Raw genomic sequence first — 17,334 nt, forward strand, 5'->3', positions numbered from 1 at the left:
AAAATGTTCATAAAGTCAGTCCTGCAAAAACAGAGCTTGTGGTGACAAAACCATAGAAACCCCAAGGTGAACTGAATCAAAAATATTTATTGAGAAATCTCTTTACCAAAATTACAGTTGAACAAAAAAAGCACTGTGTCATGATGACACAAGCGAGTGAAATCTGTATTAAAATGACAGATTTTAGGCAAGGACACTGGCAGTGACCATCTAACCTGATGTGCACAGCATTGGCCACTCTATGTGCCCAGGAATTTGACCTCTCCTGAAAATGACATACAGAGTATTCTACACCACAGTAGGAATTCATGATTTAAAAGCTGCAGGGCCAAGCCTCAGCTGCTTGGAATTCAATCCTAGGAAATCTATGGAGCTGTGAGAAGCCATGCTGTTGAAGGAGATTTCTGCTAAAGCTGGGGGTACCCAGCTGCAAAGTGTGAATTCTGACTTCAGGCAGATGGGCCACCAGGTGCCTGTCACAGAGTCATGGAATGGCTTCAGTTGGAAAGGGCCATAAAGCTCATCCCATTCCACCCCTGCCATGGGCAGTGACACCTCCCACCAGACCAGTTTGCTCCAAAGCACATCCAACCTGGCCCTTGACACTTCAGAGGTGGGGCAGCCACAACCTGGGCTTGTGAGGTGATAAAAGTGTACCTTGAACTCCAGCGAAGGGAAGAGAGAACCAAAGGTTCTCCCTGCAGAGAGCTTGTGCTGTATAAGCATGTCCTCCCTCATTGCTATAGTGTCATGGAAAAATAAAGAAGCTGTGTGAAGAGACTGTTTGTATCCTGTATCAGCATGTCCTCCCTCATTGCTATAGTGCCATGGAAAAATAAAGAACCTGTGTGAAGAGACTGTTTGTATCCTGTGTTTTCATCTTCTGCCTGGCACATATGGTAGACTGTGTTCCATGAAATTGCCCATTGTTTTTGACATCCCTCTGTAAATCCCAAACCACTGCATTATCCTGAGGTACAGTGCTGATGGCTCTTCTACATCAGTTCCATTTTTAGGATAATTTATGTAGCTTAATCTCTATCTCAATGCTCATCTAGATCCCAAATGGAAGGCAGATGAATGACTGATTAATCTTCCCTCCTCTCTCTAGAAACCATCTCACATCGCTCCTGAACTGTGTTATCATCTTTGCTGTCCTTCTGAGTAACAGATACAGCTGTTGATACAGGAATTCATGTTTCCAAAAAGAACTGTGGCACTTAAAGTCTCTGAGACCCTTGACTGAAAACCCTCGAGAACTAGCTTGTGGCTTTTTTGCTAAAACTGGGAAAATGACTTGTGTGTCCTGGTGAAAATTTGAGCTTTTTCAAAGGTCTTGTTTTCTGACTAGTCACAAAATGTGATTGCAATGAGACACTCATCATGGGGTTGCTGTGTTTATAGTGATATAATATCAGCATCAATCCTCAGCTCCATTACCAAGTGAGGCATAGGCTGGAGATGTGCCAGGGGTGCTTTAGGTTGGATATCAGGAAAAAGTTCCTCCCCCAGAGGATGCTGAGCACTGAAGAGGCTCCCCAGGGAATGGTGACATTCCCAAGGCTGCCAGGGCTCCAGCAGCATTTGGACAATGCTCTCAGGAATGCACAGGGTGGGATTGTTGGGGTGTCTGTGCAGGGCCAGGGTTGGATCAATAATCCTGGTGGGTTCCATGAATCTCAGGATATTCTGTAATTCCAGTTCTGTGGTTCACCCTTTCTCTCCCCACCAAGAGTTGGCAGAGCTGTTGTGGGTGGGACAGGACAAGGGGACCCCCAGCACTCCTGGCTGTGTGAGAGAACAGTGGGAACCCCAACACTGCAGCCCTGGAGAGGTTCCAAGAGCAGAGTCCAGACCTGTGTCTGGACAGGGCAGACTGGCCAGAGGCCCTGAGTGACCATGGTCCTGTCAGCTCTGTGGCACCGCTGTGGCAGCCACAGCTCCCCCATGGCCCAGCTCCTGCAGCCCTTGCTCTCCCCCAAGGCCTCCTGCAGCACAGGGAGGGCCTGATCCTGAGTGCAGCAGCCCAGGGATGCAGTGTGGGGACATTGCCAGCCCTTCTGGCCCTCTCCCTCCTCCTCAGGGCCCTCAGCGTCTGACCCCCAGCTTGGGCCATGACCTCCCACAGAATCAGCCAAGCCCCCCAGCAGCCCTGTGCCCCTGCCAGCTGTGGCCCGAGGGCTCAGCAGGGCACAGCCAGCACCCCTGGCCTTGTCTGGGCCACATCTGCCCAGGACAGACCTTTGAGAGCTCCTCTGCCAGGCCCTGGGGGCCCTGGGTGACTTCAGAAGTGTCCCCATGCCCCCATGGACTCTGAAGGCACCAGTGGCACCAGCTCCAGTGCAAAACGCCCCAGCTCTGGCTGCCTGGGAAGGTGCCCCTCACTGAGCTCCAAAGTCATCCTGGGCACACAGCACGGCAGGGCCACTGGCAGGAAACACCAGGAGCCACAGCAGGATGCAGGGACGGACGTGCCACCACCCCAGGGCAGCGTGTCCACACATGGCACCAGGCTGGAAAGGTGAGGGAAGAAGAAGAAGAAGGAGGACCCTCTGCCCAGAGCTGAGAGCAAGCTCAAGGCTCCCACTGGCAGAGCTGGAGCAGAAATGTGGGACTAGGTTTTTTGAGAGCTCACATTGTTTGGGGATGGAGCCAGGGTGTTTTTGATGTTGTAGCTGTAGCTGTAGCTGTAGCTGTAGCAGTAGATGTAGATGTAGATGTAGATGTAGATGTAGATGTAGATGTAGATGTGGATGTAGATGCAGATTCAGATGTAGATTCAGATGTAGAAGGTGGTGTTCACTGTTCTGCTTTTCCATCAAAACAATTCCATCCATAACCTGTCTGTGTCTGCATGCAGTGGGAAGGGAGTGCAGAGGGCCCCAGGAAATGGCAGCCAAGAGGTGCAAAAGCATCACTGAGCCCCACAGCAGAGCCACCAAGCCCCTAAGGGCACCAAGAAGTCCCCAGATCTGAGTGAGTTCCAGCAGTGCAGGCAGTCCTGGAGGGGGAACTCTCCCAAGGCCCTTCCCCAGGAGAAGCAAGTCAGGAGCCAGGACAGGCAGGGCCATGACAGACTCACGGACATGTCCCTGTGCCCAAAGCAGCCATGGGCACACTCTGGGTACAATTCTCCCCTTTTGGGGCTTTAGGTTCTTCCCTCAGAGGGTGGTCAGGCACTGGAACAGCTTCCCAGGGAATAGTGACATTCCCAAGGCTCCCAGAGCTCCAGGAGCATTTGAACAACGCTCTCAGGGATGCACAGGGTGGGATTGTTGGGGTGTCTGTGCAGGGCCAGGAGCTGGATTGATGATCGTTGTTGAATCCCTTCCAACTCAAGATATTCTGTGATTCACTATTTGACAGTTTTATCAGCTATGGAGAAGAGCTGGGAAAATGATTTCTGTCAGCAGCTTAGGAGAAGCTGCAGCAGCAATAGCAACAAAGACAAGGGATTGCAACAAGCCTAGATTAGTGATTCAAATGATGACAAGGTCCAGGCAGAGAACTCAATTTTCTACATATCTGCCCTAATCACCTTTATATTTCTATACTTTGGTAATCAATTCCTTTGGGAACCCTTGGGAAGTCACAGCAATGCATCTGTGAGGCTGGAAGGTCTAATACTGCTCTTGGACAGATCAAGGCACATCCAACCAGGAATCAAGAAACCAGATTATACTGGCACTTGCTTGGTCTGAGCCGCACCAGGAGGGTGAATTCCTTACTCACATCTTCATCAAAGCAGGAAAAAAAATCAGGAAATACGTCACTTGAAAACCTGAACAGCATCCAGAGATGTGCAATGACTTAAGAGAATTAGAAAACATCCTTGACAGTGATGAACTCCCAGAGTCCTGTTTATCTTTCCTTGAGGGATGACCGCAGCCTGCAGCACTAAGTCTGGATAACAAAACCTGGATAAAAGCAATCTCTTCATTCCAGGGAAGATAAGCTAAGCTGTGACGGGTGGGAGCCAAAGCCAACCTAAAAATAAGCTGCATATTTTTAACAGTAATCAAGCACTGAATAATCCACTAAAGCCTGTGGAGGATCTTCTTTCACTGCATGTTTTCAGACAAAAAAGAGATTGCTTTTCCAGGAGATGCACACTGCAGCACAAACCTGCCTTCCCAATCCCTGTTTTTCCACGGAGATGGCCACACAGGGCTTTATCAGTTTCAAGATACGGCAGATTTTGTTACACGGGAAAAAAAGCATCTATTCCAAACCACAAAGACTAGGAAATTTAACTCTGATGGATTATACATAGGAAATGTCAGGTCCTGGAAAAAAATAATTGTTTGTATTTTGAGCAAGTTCCTAGGACTGGATGAGTAGGAATTTGCGCAAAGCTCTGGCTGAAAGGAGAGAGGTAAGCCCACATCCCTTTTCTTCCTGCTTTCTCTCTCTCTCTCCTCTTTTTCCATCTTCACACAAATTTTTTAGCATCTGCCATAAAATTGCTGTGCTGGGAATACTGTGATAATTACACAGGAATGCAAGCACTGTGTAGGTGCCATAATCCAGGCTTTTTTCCCTGATATATTTCTTAATTCAGTGTGTTAGTACATGGAAAGTCTATGTTTAAGTGTGAAGCATAATACATCATAAATAAAAAAATAATCACATTCTACTGCTTGCTTGGAGAGGTAAAAAAATAAGTAAACTTTAAATAAAGTTAGAGTGTAATTTTCAGAGTCTCTCACCCAGACCTCACCCTTTGCAACAAGAGGAGGGGATAGCCCACACTTTCCTGAAATATAAGCGGGATTTATCTAATTTAAACAGTCTTCTGTTTCCATGGAGCCAACAAGCACTAAACCCTTGTGAAAATCAGTTTTTTATTTGTTAAGTGGCACGGTGGCTTATTACCATTTAATACTTGGGATTCAGTGACAAGTCAGGGACAGGGCGCGTGAAGTGCCACACAAACAGGGAACGCCAGGCTGATTCCTGCCCCCAAGAGCTGTAATTTTCCAGCATCAGCAGTCCTGCTGTCACTGCTCTGGATCCCAATCCTCTGCTGCTTTCAGCAGAGGAACAAAGCAGCTCGACTGGGTGATGGGTGACGAAGCAATTTTTCCTGGAGGAATTGAAGCAGTGGAAAAGGCACCCATGATTTGAGGAATACACAGAATATCAACACCCAAGGACAGCACGTTCAGCCAGGATCACTGGAGTGGAGCAAGGCTGGCTTTTCAGCAGCTGGAATTTTGGAGCACATCTGGAACACCACAGCCACTTCACCTGTGAGGCTGAGCAGCCTATTTTTCTGCCCCTCACCTCTGACTGCCTTCATCTCACGCAGGAAAGATGGCAATAAAAACAAAACTGGTCACTAAGAGGCAAAAAAAATTCAAGCTCGCAGGTGGAGACATTAATTCTGAGGGGAAAATTCCATTGCCATCCATCGTGACACTGAGCAGTGCATTTTTAGGAACATGTTGGCAGAGGGGTGTGGTGAAATTGAAGAGATGGGCAGTGTAAAACCAGTGGATGTCGTCATCTTTAGTGGTTTCTTATAAAGAAAGAGCTGGGAATTGACACCAGGACCATAATGAGAGAGTAACTAATTAGGCAAACACATTTTAAATGAAATTCACACTTTGTTATTGAGCATTTCTTGTTCTTACTGACTTGTACTCTCAAAATATCACATATATTTATCACAAATGTCTCTACACTCACTCATTATTCCATGGATTTTCTTCAGGTTATTACAAGGCATTTTTTCAGGTCATCTGAGATCCTCTCCAGTCCTAACCTCAGTAATTCTACTTACCATTAATCAGAAATTTTATTAATGTAAAAAAACTTGAAAAATTGACTACAATCCTGGGACCACCTGTGCTCAGAGAGGATTTAGTTCACCTTTCAAACACAAAACATGGAACCTAAAAGCTGAGGTGGGACAGTTTTGTTTCTCCTGTTCCTATCTGAATTTTTAATTTTGAGGAAAACCTGACTCCTAAAACATGATTTTCCCACTGCTCTAGATTCTTTCAAGAGCACCTGGGAATTCTCAGTATTGCTGTAAATATCCATCACCTTTATATATATGAATTAAATTCCAGGCCTCGGCAGTATCCATGCAAAACCCAGCTTGATTATAAACTGAATGGAACTGCATCAGTCATAGACAATTTTTTGAGAGAATTATCTGACCTTCCTCTCAGACTAGGCATCAGTCCGTTTTTTTATCTCTATTCAGCCAACAACTCACATTTTTCACAACCCCTCCAGATGAGTTTTTTAATCAATTAGTATCCTGCTTCTTGTATAGTCCAGTGGAGGCATCTCTGCCCATGACAAGGGGGTGGAATGAAACAAACTTTAAGGTCCCTTTCAACCCAAATTATTGTATGATTGTAGGAATTTACACTGTATTTACCCCCAAAACCACAGAGGGTATTTTCCACAAGCACTCACACTCTGACCACTTTTTATGTGTTTCTATTGCAAATATAGGTACAGAAAATTCTCCTGAGAGATTTATGTTATCTGAAATATATTCAGTGAAAAAATACTCTGCAAAGTTGGGATGGTACTGGACATTAGCTAAACCCAACACAGGAGAATGCTGTCAAAATTAACAGCCACAAAAGCCATGGAAAAATTAAATATATATATATATTATTGGGGGTTAGAACAAAATAAGCTTAAATTCCTCTTCCAACCCAAACCACTCTGTGGTAATTGTACAAATAAAACACATTTCTGCATGAAAGGAATGTGTAGTGTGTTTTCTTAAATGAGTCTGCAAAACCCCCTCTAAAACTGGGAGCATAGACAGGCCAGAGGGTGGATGTGACACGGACGAGGAATGAGGTGGAGGTGACGTGGACTCCATGAGGGTCCCAAAACCTTGGGAACAACGGCATGGGCAGACTTCAGAGCAAGCAGCATTCCACAGAGGTGTTTCCCAGTGTGAAAAACGCCAATCACTTGTTTTTAAAATTTTAAAAGTTTAATAGTAATAAAATGGTTATAAAAATAGTAATACAATTAGAGTAATAATAATTTGGACAATTTGAGTTAGAACAATATGAGACAATAGAAACAAAGAGTTACGGATGTCTGGGTACCTTTTCTGGGCAACATAAGACTGTAAAAGGACACACATTAACAAAGGATTAACCATTAAAAACAATAACCTCTTGCATATTCATACACCTCATCCATGATGCATAAATTCCATTCAAACACAGGATTCTGTCTGGTCATCCTCAACTTCTTCCTCATAATCCTGATGGCATCATCCTGCCCAAGCAAGGTGGGAAGAAGTTCGTCTCTCCTGATAATGGAGCAATAAATTCCCTTTCTCTGAAAGATTTAGGTGTCCTGTGGCTGTTATCTCAGTGCCAGTCCTTTCTTTAGAAGAAAAGTATCCTACATAGCATGGTTTCAACATTTTGTTATAACCTAAAACTGTATTTAACGCACTACTTAAGAGAATTAATACAGCATTACTTTCTAACACAACACATGCAATATTCATTTGAATAGTTGCGGAAAGCCAATAATAAAATACGCATTTTTCACAGCAGCGGGCAGAGCCCATGGGAAGGGACATTTCGGGTTCAAGAGTCACTGAGGGCACCTGAGGCGTTTCGCTGAGGGCGGCGAGGCGAATTGCGTTGCCTTGCCCGTGCCGCTCGGTAGGGGGCGCACTCCCCGCCCCTCCCTCCCCGGGGCTCCCTTATCTCCCCCAGCGGGCGATGTTGCCGCGCCACCGCCTCCACCTCCTGCTCTTCCTCCGCACCCTGCACGGCTCTGCCTTTGGCATGGGCGACTGGGCCTCCCGCCTGCCGCAGGCGAGCGAAGCGCTGCCCGGCAGGACCCAGCGCATGGCGGTGCCAGGTAAGTGCGAACTGCGTTTCCCTTCCTCTCCTTCCCCGCGCCCCGCCGCCGCCTCAGCCGCGCGCCCCTTCCCCGCTCTCCGCGTGCGCATGCGCGTTGCCCCGGCGGCGGGGCGGGGCCGGCGCGGCGCCTGCGCGCTGAGGGACGGGACGGGGACGTGGGGAGGAACATGGCGGCGGCGGAGGGGGGCGCGTCCCGTGAGGGGGGACGGGGACAGGGGTTAAATGTGGCTTGCAAGGGGTTCGTGTCGAGGTTCGCTTTCGCAGTGATGTTTCTTGTGTGCCGTAAGAATAGAAATGGACGGATTGATGGAGTAGCCAGCGAGTGCGGCTCGTGTTGGCCCAGAGAAGCTGTGGCTGTTCCGTCACTGGAAATGTCCAAGGCGAGGCCGGACGGGGCTTGGAGCAACCTGGGATAGTGGAAGGGGTCCCTGCCTGTGGCAGGGGGATGGAATTGGATGAGGTTTAAGATTCTTTTCCTACCAAACCATCCTGTGTTTTTTTCCATAATTTCTCTTGGCTATATATAAATTTTGTCTTTTATTTTTTACTGAAGCCAGCAACAGGATTTTAAACAGATTTCCTTAGCCGTTACTGCTTTTGTTAAACAATAATACTTAAAAATAAAACCGTGACATGCTTTGTATCTTCTGTGGGTGTTTTAGGAAGAAATCTTTCTCTGTGAGGGTGGTGGGGCCCTGGCACAGGTTGTCCAGAGAAGCTGTGACTACCCCTGGATCCCTGGAAGTGTCCAAAGCCAGGTTAGACAGGTCTTGGAGCAGCCTGGGACAGTGCAAAGTGTCCCTGTTCATAGCAGGGGATTAAATGAGATGAGCTTTAATGTCTCTTCCAACCCAAATAAATTTTGTGATTCTGTTTGCAAAGTGCTTTTGAATTCTTAATAATTCTTCCTATTACTTTTCTCCTTTGAGTGGATGTGTACTGTAAGCAAACTACCAACCCAGAATTAATGAATTTACTTCCTGACAGTCCTCCTAGGAACTGAAGGTGTTCCAAGATGACTGTCAGTGCTGTTCAGGAGGAATTCTAGTGGCACTGAGGTGCTCTAACTATTGAATAGTTCACATTTGAGGTGTTTATTGAACAAGGTGTTGTTTATATGGATCTTTTCTGCAGAGTCCTATGGGCCCTAACAAAGTATGAGAACTTAGGGCTTAAAATAAATAATACTTAAACACCTTTAGTGCATAAGTGCTGGTGGAAGAATTATAAACGGATGATGGCACAGGCCCAGTGGTCAAGAGAATAATAAAATCTTGCATGTTATAGATACTTAGTAAAAAGCTGAAGGTAGTGGTGAAATAAAGGTAGCAGGAAGACTGTTATTCTGCTGCAGAGAACGTGGATTCAAAGGAGGGGTGCAGAGGTGGGGTTTGTGCAAACACAGCAGTGAACTCCAGACATGATGATGCCAGGAGTGCCAGACATGTCACCAACAGTAGCACATTGCCTGGATTAAAGTGGCAGCTTCATGTTGTTTGTTGAGAAAACAGAAGCCACACCAAGCTCATTTCATACTGAGTAACTGCACAGGTAGAACAATTTTGGGCTGCTGTAGAAAAAGCATCCTCATTAAAACAAATACAATTTTAAAAATGTTTTTCTGTGGCTGAATGTGGTATTATTAACAGCATGGCCCTCCAGAGAACTGTCAGTGTTAAGATGTAAATTGCTCAGAAAAGAATAGCAATTCAAATTTAGGCAGATGATCAACTCAAGGCTGATTGAACTTGCAGACCCTTGCCATGTTAATAATGCTGTTTGTGAGTCAGGAACCAGAACTGGACCAGGTGAATTCTTACCAGTACAGCACAGAAGAGAGGGATTTTTCTTTGCTGTCCAGAGCCACAGTTTGCTTTCTCTGTGAAAATGTGCACTGTGAGCACATTTAACCTGGCATCCAGCAGAAGCACAGCTCCTTCCCAGCAGCTCTGAGATCATCCTGCTCTTGCTGTTGACCTCCCTGAGGTTTCTGTTGGTTCAGACCTGGAGCTGTTCCAGCTCTCCTCTGCTGTTTGCTGTGTCTGCTCTGGCTGTGTGTTTAACGCTGCCCTCAGATCTGCTGAGCGTGTTTCCTGTCACATCACTCACTTGGCTGTTTCAGCCATCCGATGATTCTGGCCCCAGCACCAGCCCCTGGGGTCACCTGCTGCCCACCAGACGTGCAGGTATTGATCCCTCTGCCTTTGGAGCCTGCTGCTCCTGCCCATTTTTGACATGCAGGCTGTTCCTCCAGCCAGGACTTTGTCAGCTTCCACAGCAAATGCTGGGAGAGAGGGCAGAAGCCTGCTGAAGTCAACATGTGCTACAGGCATCATTTCAGCCTGAAAGGGCAGCTCAGCTGGACAAGCATGATTTGCCTTTGGTAAATGTGTTGGTTATTCCTGATTACTTTCTTGTTCCCCGATTGGAAATAATTTCTAGGAGAGCATGATATCTCAAGGGATTGAGCTGAAGCTGAGCATCCTGTACCCCCTCAGTTCTGTTTTCCCCTTTCTTAAAAGCACTTGTTACTGTAGACCAGTTCTCATCATCAGAGATCCCCAATCTCTGTGGTTTTTCATTATTTCTGATCCATCTGATTTTTCATTATTTCTGATGGCCTCACCAGCAAACCTGGCCTCCCAGCTCTGGAAAAACTCCATGGGGCTCCTTGGATTTAAACACATTTAGCTTCTTTAAGTAACCACAACCCATTTTTCCTCTCATTGTTTGGTGCTTTTCTTTCTGATTGTACCAGCCTGGAGAGGTTTTGGAGCAGTTGTTCTTTCTGGAGACTTGTGCAAAAGAGGTTTTAAGTACTTCAGTCTTTTCTGTACACACTTCCAGGCTGTCTCCTGTATGCATCAATGCACCTTGATTCTTTCTGAGCTTCTTTTTACTCCAGTAATTTTTGTGGATTCATTTCTTATTACCATTTGTGTCCCCAGCCAGGCTGAACTCCAGCTTTGGCCTCGCTGATTTTGTGCCTAAATGCTGAGGTGGTATTTTCTTTGCCTCCTTTGTTGTTTGTTTTTGATCTCTGTATTTTAATCCTTTAAGCAGCTCTGTGTTTCTGATGAAGTTCCCACTTTTTCTACATCATGTTTTGTTTCTTAACTCTCTTAGAAAATTTTTTTTCCAAATTCAGACCACCTTGAAGAGCCTTTTTCTCCCTGTGATAGCCTCCCAGGGGCTTCTACCTCTCCAATCTCTGCTCTCTGTGACCAAGGCCCAGGGAACAGCTGGGGCTGTGCCAGGTTTGGGTTGGATATCTGGGCAAGGTTCTTCCCCCAGAGGGTGTGGGGCACTGGAACAGCTCCCCAGGGAATGGTGACATTCCCAAGGCTGTCAGAGCTCCAGGAGTGTTTGGACAACACTCTCAGGATTTTTGGAGTGTCCTGGGCAGGAATTGGACTCAATGATCCTTGTGGGTCCTTTCCAGCTCAGGAGATTCTGTTATTCTGTGATAATTCCCTGTATAAGCCAAAGTTCTGCAGGTAGAAAATGCTAACTCTGTGTACCTTTCCAGCCTTCCTCTGGATCCCCATCTCCACTGTCTTCTGGGTACTGTCAGGACTGTTCCCCTCTGGAGCCCTGTGCTCTCAAGGAGTTGTGTTTCAGCAGAGTGCAGCTCCCCATCCAGTCCTTCTGTGCTAGGAAGAATAATTCCTACATCCTGCAAAACCTGTTCTGATCCCTGCTCCAGCTGTGTGTGCTGTGCCAGTCTCTGATTCTTGTCACATCAGAGGTCTGTGACCACAGCTGGACATCCAGGTGGGCCAAGCTCTGCCTTAGGGTGGAGACACTTGAGGAAAAGTTCTTCCAGTGCTTTCTAGACCTGCAGTGTCCATTCTCTTCAGCTTCAGTGGTGCTAGCAGCCTTTTGCTTTCCTAGGTGAAGAGCTGCAGAACATTCAGCTCCTTGTCTCTTGGAGATCCCATTGATTCCCTGCTCCTCATCCTGATGGGATAAAACATCCTTGGAACTCCATCTGCCACAGCAAAGCTCCCAAAAGTGCTGCTGCCCCTGCTGAGATCCCTGTGGAGGAGCACCAGGCTCTTCTCAGAGTCTATCTGGAGGGAGGCTGAGGTTCCAGAGATGTTAGTGCACACTGAGGATCCAAAAAAATCATGCAGTTTGACCTGGATAAACTGCTCTGCATTAGCTGAAAGGAGTACAGACATTAGCAAACATCACTTACTTTTTTTTGTAAGCAAGTTGAGTTTATCAGGTCTTGTATTCTAACTGGGAATTAGTTTGTTGTGCAGTTTTCTTTCCTTGCAATAGAGCATCTGCATTCATTTTTTAAATTACTTCTTTCATATCCTCGTATAATGGTGCAATAAGATGTTGTGCTTTATAGTAAAAACACACATTATTTATTGCTCCTACCTTTCTAGTGTAACTCTACTTTTCAGAGTTAATTTTAGTTTGATTGCTGCTGAAACGTGGCTGTGTTTTCTGAGTATGTGAGGATTTATTGCTTACACTATTTAATGAATTTATTTTATGACAGTGGTAGGAGCAGTAGTCAAGGACCCTAGGAATTTAGACATTGAGTAATATATATAGATATATATTTATATATATTTATACACACACACACACATAGAGGTTTTTTCTGGTAAATATCCTGAGGTACCAATGTGTAATAAATTAAAATAATGTTTTTCCTACTGCTCCTAATGAACAATGTCAGAGAATATCTTCTTACACATTTGTAGTGACTTTTTTGAGGCAGAGAAAGTCCAGCTCATGGGTAGAGAGCCTTAGGATTGTCTAAACCCATTAGGCCTCTTAGCTTTATAGCTAAAGATTAATAGAGCAGTAATTACAAATGTGAAGGAGGTCATGGTGAATTTTAGTCTGACCTTCTATGTAAAAAAAAAAAAAAAAAGCACAGCATTGCCATGAATTAATTCTTGCTTGAATCAGATCACGCTCTTCAAAGAAAATATTGATTAAAAATGTCATTTGACAGAGGATCCACATGTTCTCCCTGTTAGTCCTTTTTTACCATTCTTAAGACACTGAACAGAAATTATTGTGGTCAAACCAGTGGCCTGTGGTTTGGTTGGTACTTCCATGGTTTGGTACTTCCATTCACCATTAAACTATGTCCTCAAAATAAAAAAAAAAAAAAAAGAAAAATATTCATGTTCATTTCCTTTACTGATTAAAAGAATTTGTAATAATGAGCAAATACAAAATTTTTTCAGACATGAATTCAGTAGCGCTGTATTTTAGGTCTAAAATAAAGATTCCTGAGATCATACCTCAGGACAAAACCTCAAAATAAAGTTCATCTTAAGGTTTAGGAGGATTCGTTTCTTCAGAATTTCCACCACTTTATTTATGTGGTACAATTCTACATAATGAATTAATTAGTTTTCCATTTTTATTTTGAGATTCTATGAAATATGGGCCAAAAAAATGAGAGACTTGACTTCCATTGCAGGAGTGTGTTGAGTAACAATGTCATATGTGATTTAGCACTTTGCAAATTGCAGTTTACCTTTCTAACTCAGAAGAGTTAATTACTTATTTCTTCATTCTAGGAGACAGTTTTTGCCTCAAACACACTCAAGCCATCAATTTCCATAAATTATTAAATTTCATTACAATTTTGTTGTGTATGCCAAGATTGAAAGCAGAATGCACAGCAAACACCTCACCCCAGTGATTGTTTATTATCTGAAAAGACTTCTCAAATTTGTGGTTACAACTTCTTTACAGGTACAACCAGGATGAATTTCCTTGGAAATCCTGCCTGTCATGGCTTTTTTTCAGTTCTCTAATTTTTTTGTGCGCTTTGTCAGGTAATTATATTCACACACTAAACACCTAATTTTCAAGCCAACTGTACAGCTGTAAATATTGTGCTCTTGTTGGAAAAACAGAAATTGCTTTTAACCCCCCCCCGTTGCATTTTAGATTTTGGAAGGTGCTGCAAGAAGAAGCAAAGATTTAAGTCAACATAAAGAGATTTTTTTTTTTTTTCCTGTTGTTTGCATGTGGTTTATGCTCTTGGCAGCTGGGAAACAACAACCCAGAGGAAGTTAACAGGCACAGAGGATGCTGGAGAGATGGAAAGCATTCAGGAAATATATTTACAGAGCTGCCAAATGCTGCTTTTGAGGTGGAATAACCTTGACGGAATCACCCTGCGCTTACTTATCACCTCTCGCTGCATCCCAAGAGGAAGGGTGACATCATTCATCACTAAACCCCTCAAAAAAAACACAACAAAAAAAGTGGAGGAAAAAAAAAAATAAAAACGCGTTGTTCGAGTCCCTGGAGTTCCTGGAGCTCTGCTTAGCATGCGGCTCACAGCCGGGGGGTGCGGAGGAAGCGCTCCCGGGGCTTCTCCTGGCAACAGCCCGGGTTGCTGGGAGACAGCAGCGCCTAAATGGGGAGAAACTTCACCCAACTGGCAGCCCCGTGCATCCAAATGAGCCTTGCTGGAGGCTTCTCGTGCTCGTGCTGTAATTTCCCTCTCCAAAATGAAAAAGGAATGGCAGAGGATCTTTACCTAGAGGGTTGTGTGTGTGGATGCTGCTCTGAGGGGATCAGAGTTGTGTAATAAAAGGGGGTAATTATTCCTGGGTGAAGGTGGTTGTGGTACGCAGGGTGCAGAAGTTTCTCTTTGCTGCTGTTTTGAAAAAGGGATGTAAATGTGTGAATTTGCCAGATTTGGGGTGTTAAACCTATCAGTTATGAGTGTTAAACGCAAGGTTATATTTACTCAGGTTATTTTTCCTGACTAGGAATATTGTATCTGATTTTGTTTGAGTCCTAGTGTAAGAACCGAAATGAGGGATGTGGGACTCCAGGGGCTCTCCAAAATGCAGTTTAATCTGTCTAAGAGGTTACAGCAGCCCAGGGTGGTGGGTGACAGAGCTGTGCCCACAGCTGTCAGCTCCAGCTGCAGGCAGCCCTGGAGACCCTTTGGTTTTGGTTACAGTGCATTATAGACTTTTCTTTTGGTTACAGTGCATTATAGACTTTGCTGAGCATCTTAATACAGTAGAGCCAATCTATACCTTAACTATTATCTATAGCCTATCATAACTTCTATAATTACCATATTCATGTTACTATTCTCCAGTCACTAAAAGTTAGTACATCACAGTTTAAGCTAGAAGTTGTTTTTCAGTTTTCTTGCAGTGAAAAATTCTGAGACCTTTTTTCTACTTGCAACATTTGCTGACTTGTTTGCCTGTGCTCTCTTTCTGCTTGGTAAAAACATCTTGTGTGAGGTGGGTTTATCCTTTGCTCTAAGCCATAAAAACCCTTCTAACTAACACACCCTTTGTCTCCTTGGCTAGCCAGTGAGACTCAGCAATTCTTTTCTTCTGTATCAAAACTTGCTTCCATCTCTATTCCTTCATCAGACTGTACATTTAAAAATCTTTCTGCTAAAGATACATATCTGTGAGACTTTCTTGTCAAACTTTCATCCTTCCCAACATCCTAGGATACATTTGGCTGCTTTGGCTGATTGTGTCCATTTATCTTTGGTACAGGAATGACACTGCACTACACATTTAGGTAACGTTGTGCCCTGGATCCCACATGTCCCTCCATAATTAAATGAATGAATATCCCAGGTACAAACATGGAATTAGGTTTCCCACTGCTTCTCTTTCCACGGCAGGTAGGAGAGTGTGGGGCAGACTTTCCATTGCAGCAGGAACAGGGTGGGACAGAGCCCTGGAAGGGGCTGGGTGGTGCTGCAGGAATATCCAGAGTTTGGCTGTCACAGGTAGAACAGGCACTGGTGCTTTTGGTTCATCAAATGACATTTAAATCAGGGAAACAGTGCCCAAAATTCCACTGGCTGCAGGAGGGTCCAGTGGCCAGCTCACATGGAGGTGTCTGTGTGATAACCAACCACAGGCAGAGCCCTGGCTTTGCTATTAATGACCTGCCCATGTAGCTGATATTCAGTATAAAGCCTTTAATTTTTTTTAAATTTATTTATTACCCAGGGTCAAAAGCTATATTTTTATTTAACTCTCTACACCAAACACCAATTCACAGAATCAAAGTTTTTTCCTTTACTTTCTTTGATTTTCCTGGTTCATGCTGGTATACAATATTGCTAATAATTAATGAATTTCCAAAGTCAGGTTATCCAAATGAGAGTGAAGCTGTTTACACATGGAGCTGCAGAGGTGCAGCATCTTTAGTTCCTTCAGAACACACAAGGAGTAAATAATAAAACTCTTCACTTTAATTGATTTGAGAGAAAATAAGTGCAGAACAGTCCTTAAGGCAGATTTAAGGTAGCTTGAATATTTCAGGTACTAATTCCTGTGTCTTAGTCTTTCTCTGTTTCTTTGATGTACAGTACTTCCTTTTGATTTTTTTCAGCTTTAAAAGCTTCTCTGGTTTAATTAATGTCTTCCTGTCAAATTTATACCTTCAAATTACAGTGGTGTACATTGCCTTAACTTCAGGTTTATGTATTTTTTATTGAATTTATTTTTACTTCGCAATCATTTAATTATTTGTTTTGTAATTTATTATGTGATAGGCATTGCTTTATCCTTCCATGCTTATCTTTTAATTATTATGTATGGAATTTCTGTGATATGGATACATTTGATTATTGCACTTATTTTGTTGCAAATTTTTATGATCGGTATGAAACTTGCGTTTAAATTTCCAGTACAATTAAAATAATGCACACAAATAAGCCCGTAGTAGAAATCAGATAAATAAAACCCATCACAATCCAGGGACGGTTATTGCAGTTTCTTTTGTATTGCTTGTAGTTAATTCCTGTTGCATATAAGGCAAAATTGGAATTAGTGGAGATTGTTTGGGTCTTTATTTTGAAGATAAGATCTTATTTTCTGTTGAGAAATTTGGCCAGGCAGATGATACCTGTATTTTTACTGTAGTTTGGGCTTGATTGCTCAGGAATTTGACTTTCTAGGAGCCTCCAGACCTGCTTTAAGGAATGCCCACATTTCAGGAATGGCTGAGAAGCAGAACTCCAGTGGAAATGAATTTTTTTTGTGTCCTCAATATGAAACAGAAATCCTTCATCTTGAGGAAATCTGTTTAGACTTGAGGACTTTGGGGGTAGGGATTTGGTGCCTGAGCCTCTGGCTCGAAACTTTTAGGAATCCAGTGAGGAATGAGCAGTGTTGTGCAAGGGACAGACAGTTGGAAGTGTCTTTGTGTTTCTGACATTGCCCATCACTGTCTCTAGGCTCAGAAATGCACTTTTACTTCATCAAACATTCAAATCCTGAAAATTTCATCCCAGAACTCCTAAAGTGGGAGCAGGAATCGAGGGAGTCTGGCATTGATGATCTAACAGCTGAGGGAGGAGAGGGATGATTCCAGACAGCTCCTGGTGGGACTGGCATGGACTGGTACCTGTGTATGGCAGAATGAGATCTCAGGATGATCCAGGTTGGATCACTGAGATTGGGATCGGTAAATTGGCAGCTGA

At 44.1% G+C, this 17,334-nt stretch overlaps 1 protein-coding gene across 1 annotated transcript in view; it reads left to right on the forward strand.

Annotated features, from left to right (window-relative positions):
- The first annotated feature begins 7,698 nt into the window (after positions 1-7,698).
- The window catches only part of MSRA (methionine sulfoxide reductase A), a 242,287-nt gene continuing 232,651 nt past the window's right edge, over positions 7,699-17,334 (forward strand). Inside the window, exon 1 of the mRNA XM_058020270.1 lies at positions 7,699-7,863. Within this exon, the coding sequence (XP_057876253.1) occupies positions 7,722-7,863 (142 nt within the window). The 5' untranslated portion in view covers positions 7,699-7,721. The remainder of the gene's footprint in view (positions 7,864-17,334) is intronic.

Source organism: Melospiza georgiana, chromosome 3 (assembly GCF_028018845.1).
Source record: "Melospiza georgiana isolate bMelGeo1 chromosome 3, bMelGeo1.pri, whole genome shotgun sequence".
Classification (NCBI taxonomy): domain Eukaryota; kingdom Metazoa; phylum Chordata; class Aves; order Passeriformes; family Passerellidae; genus Melospiza; species Melospiza georgiana.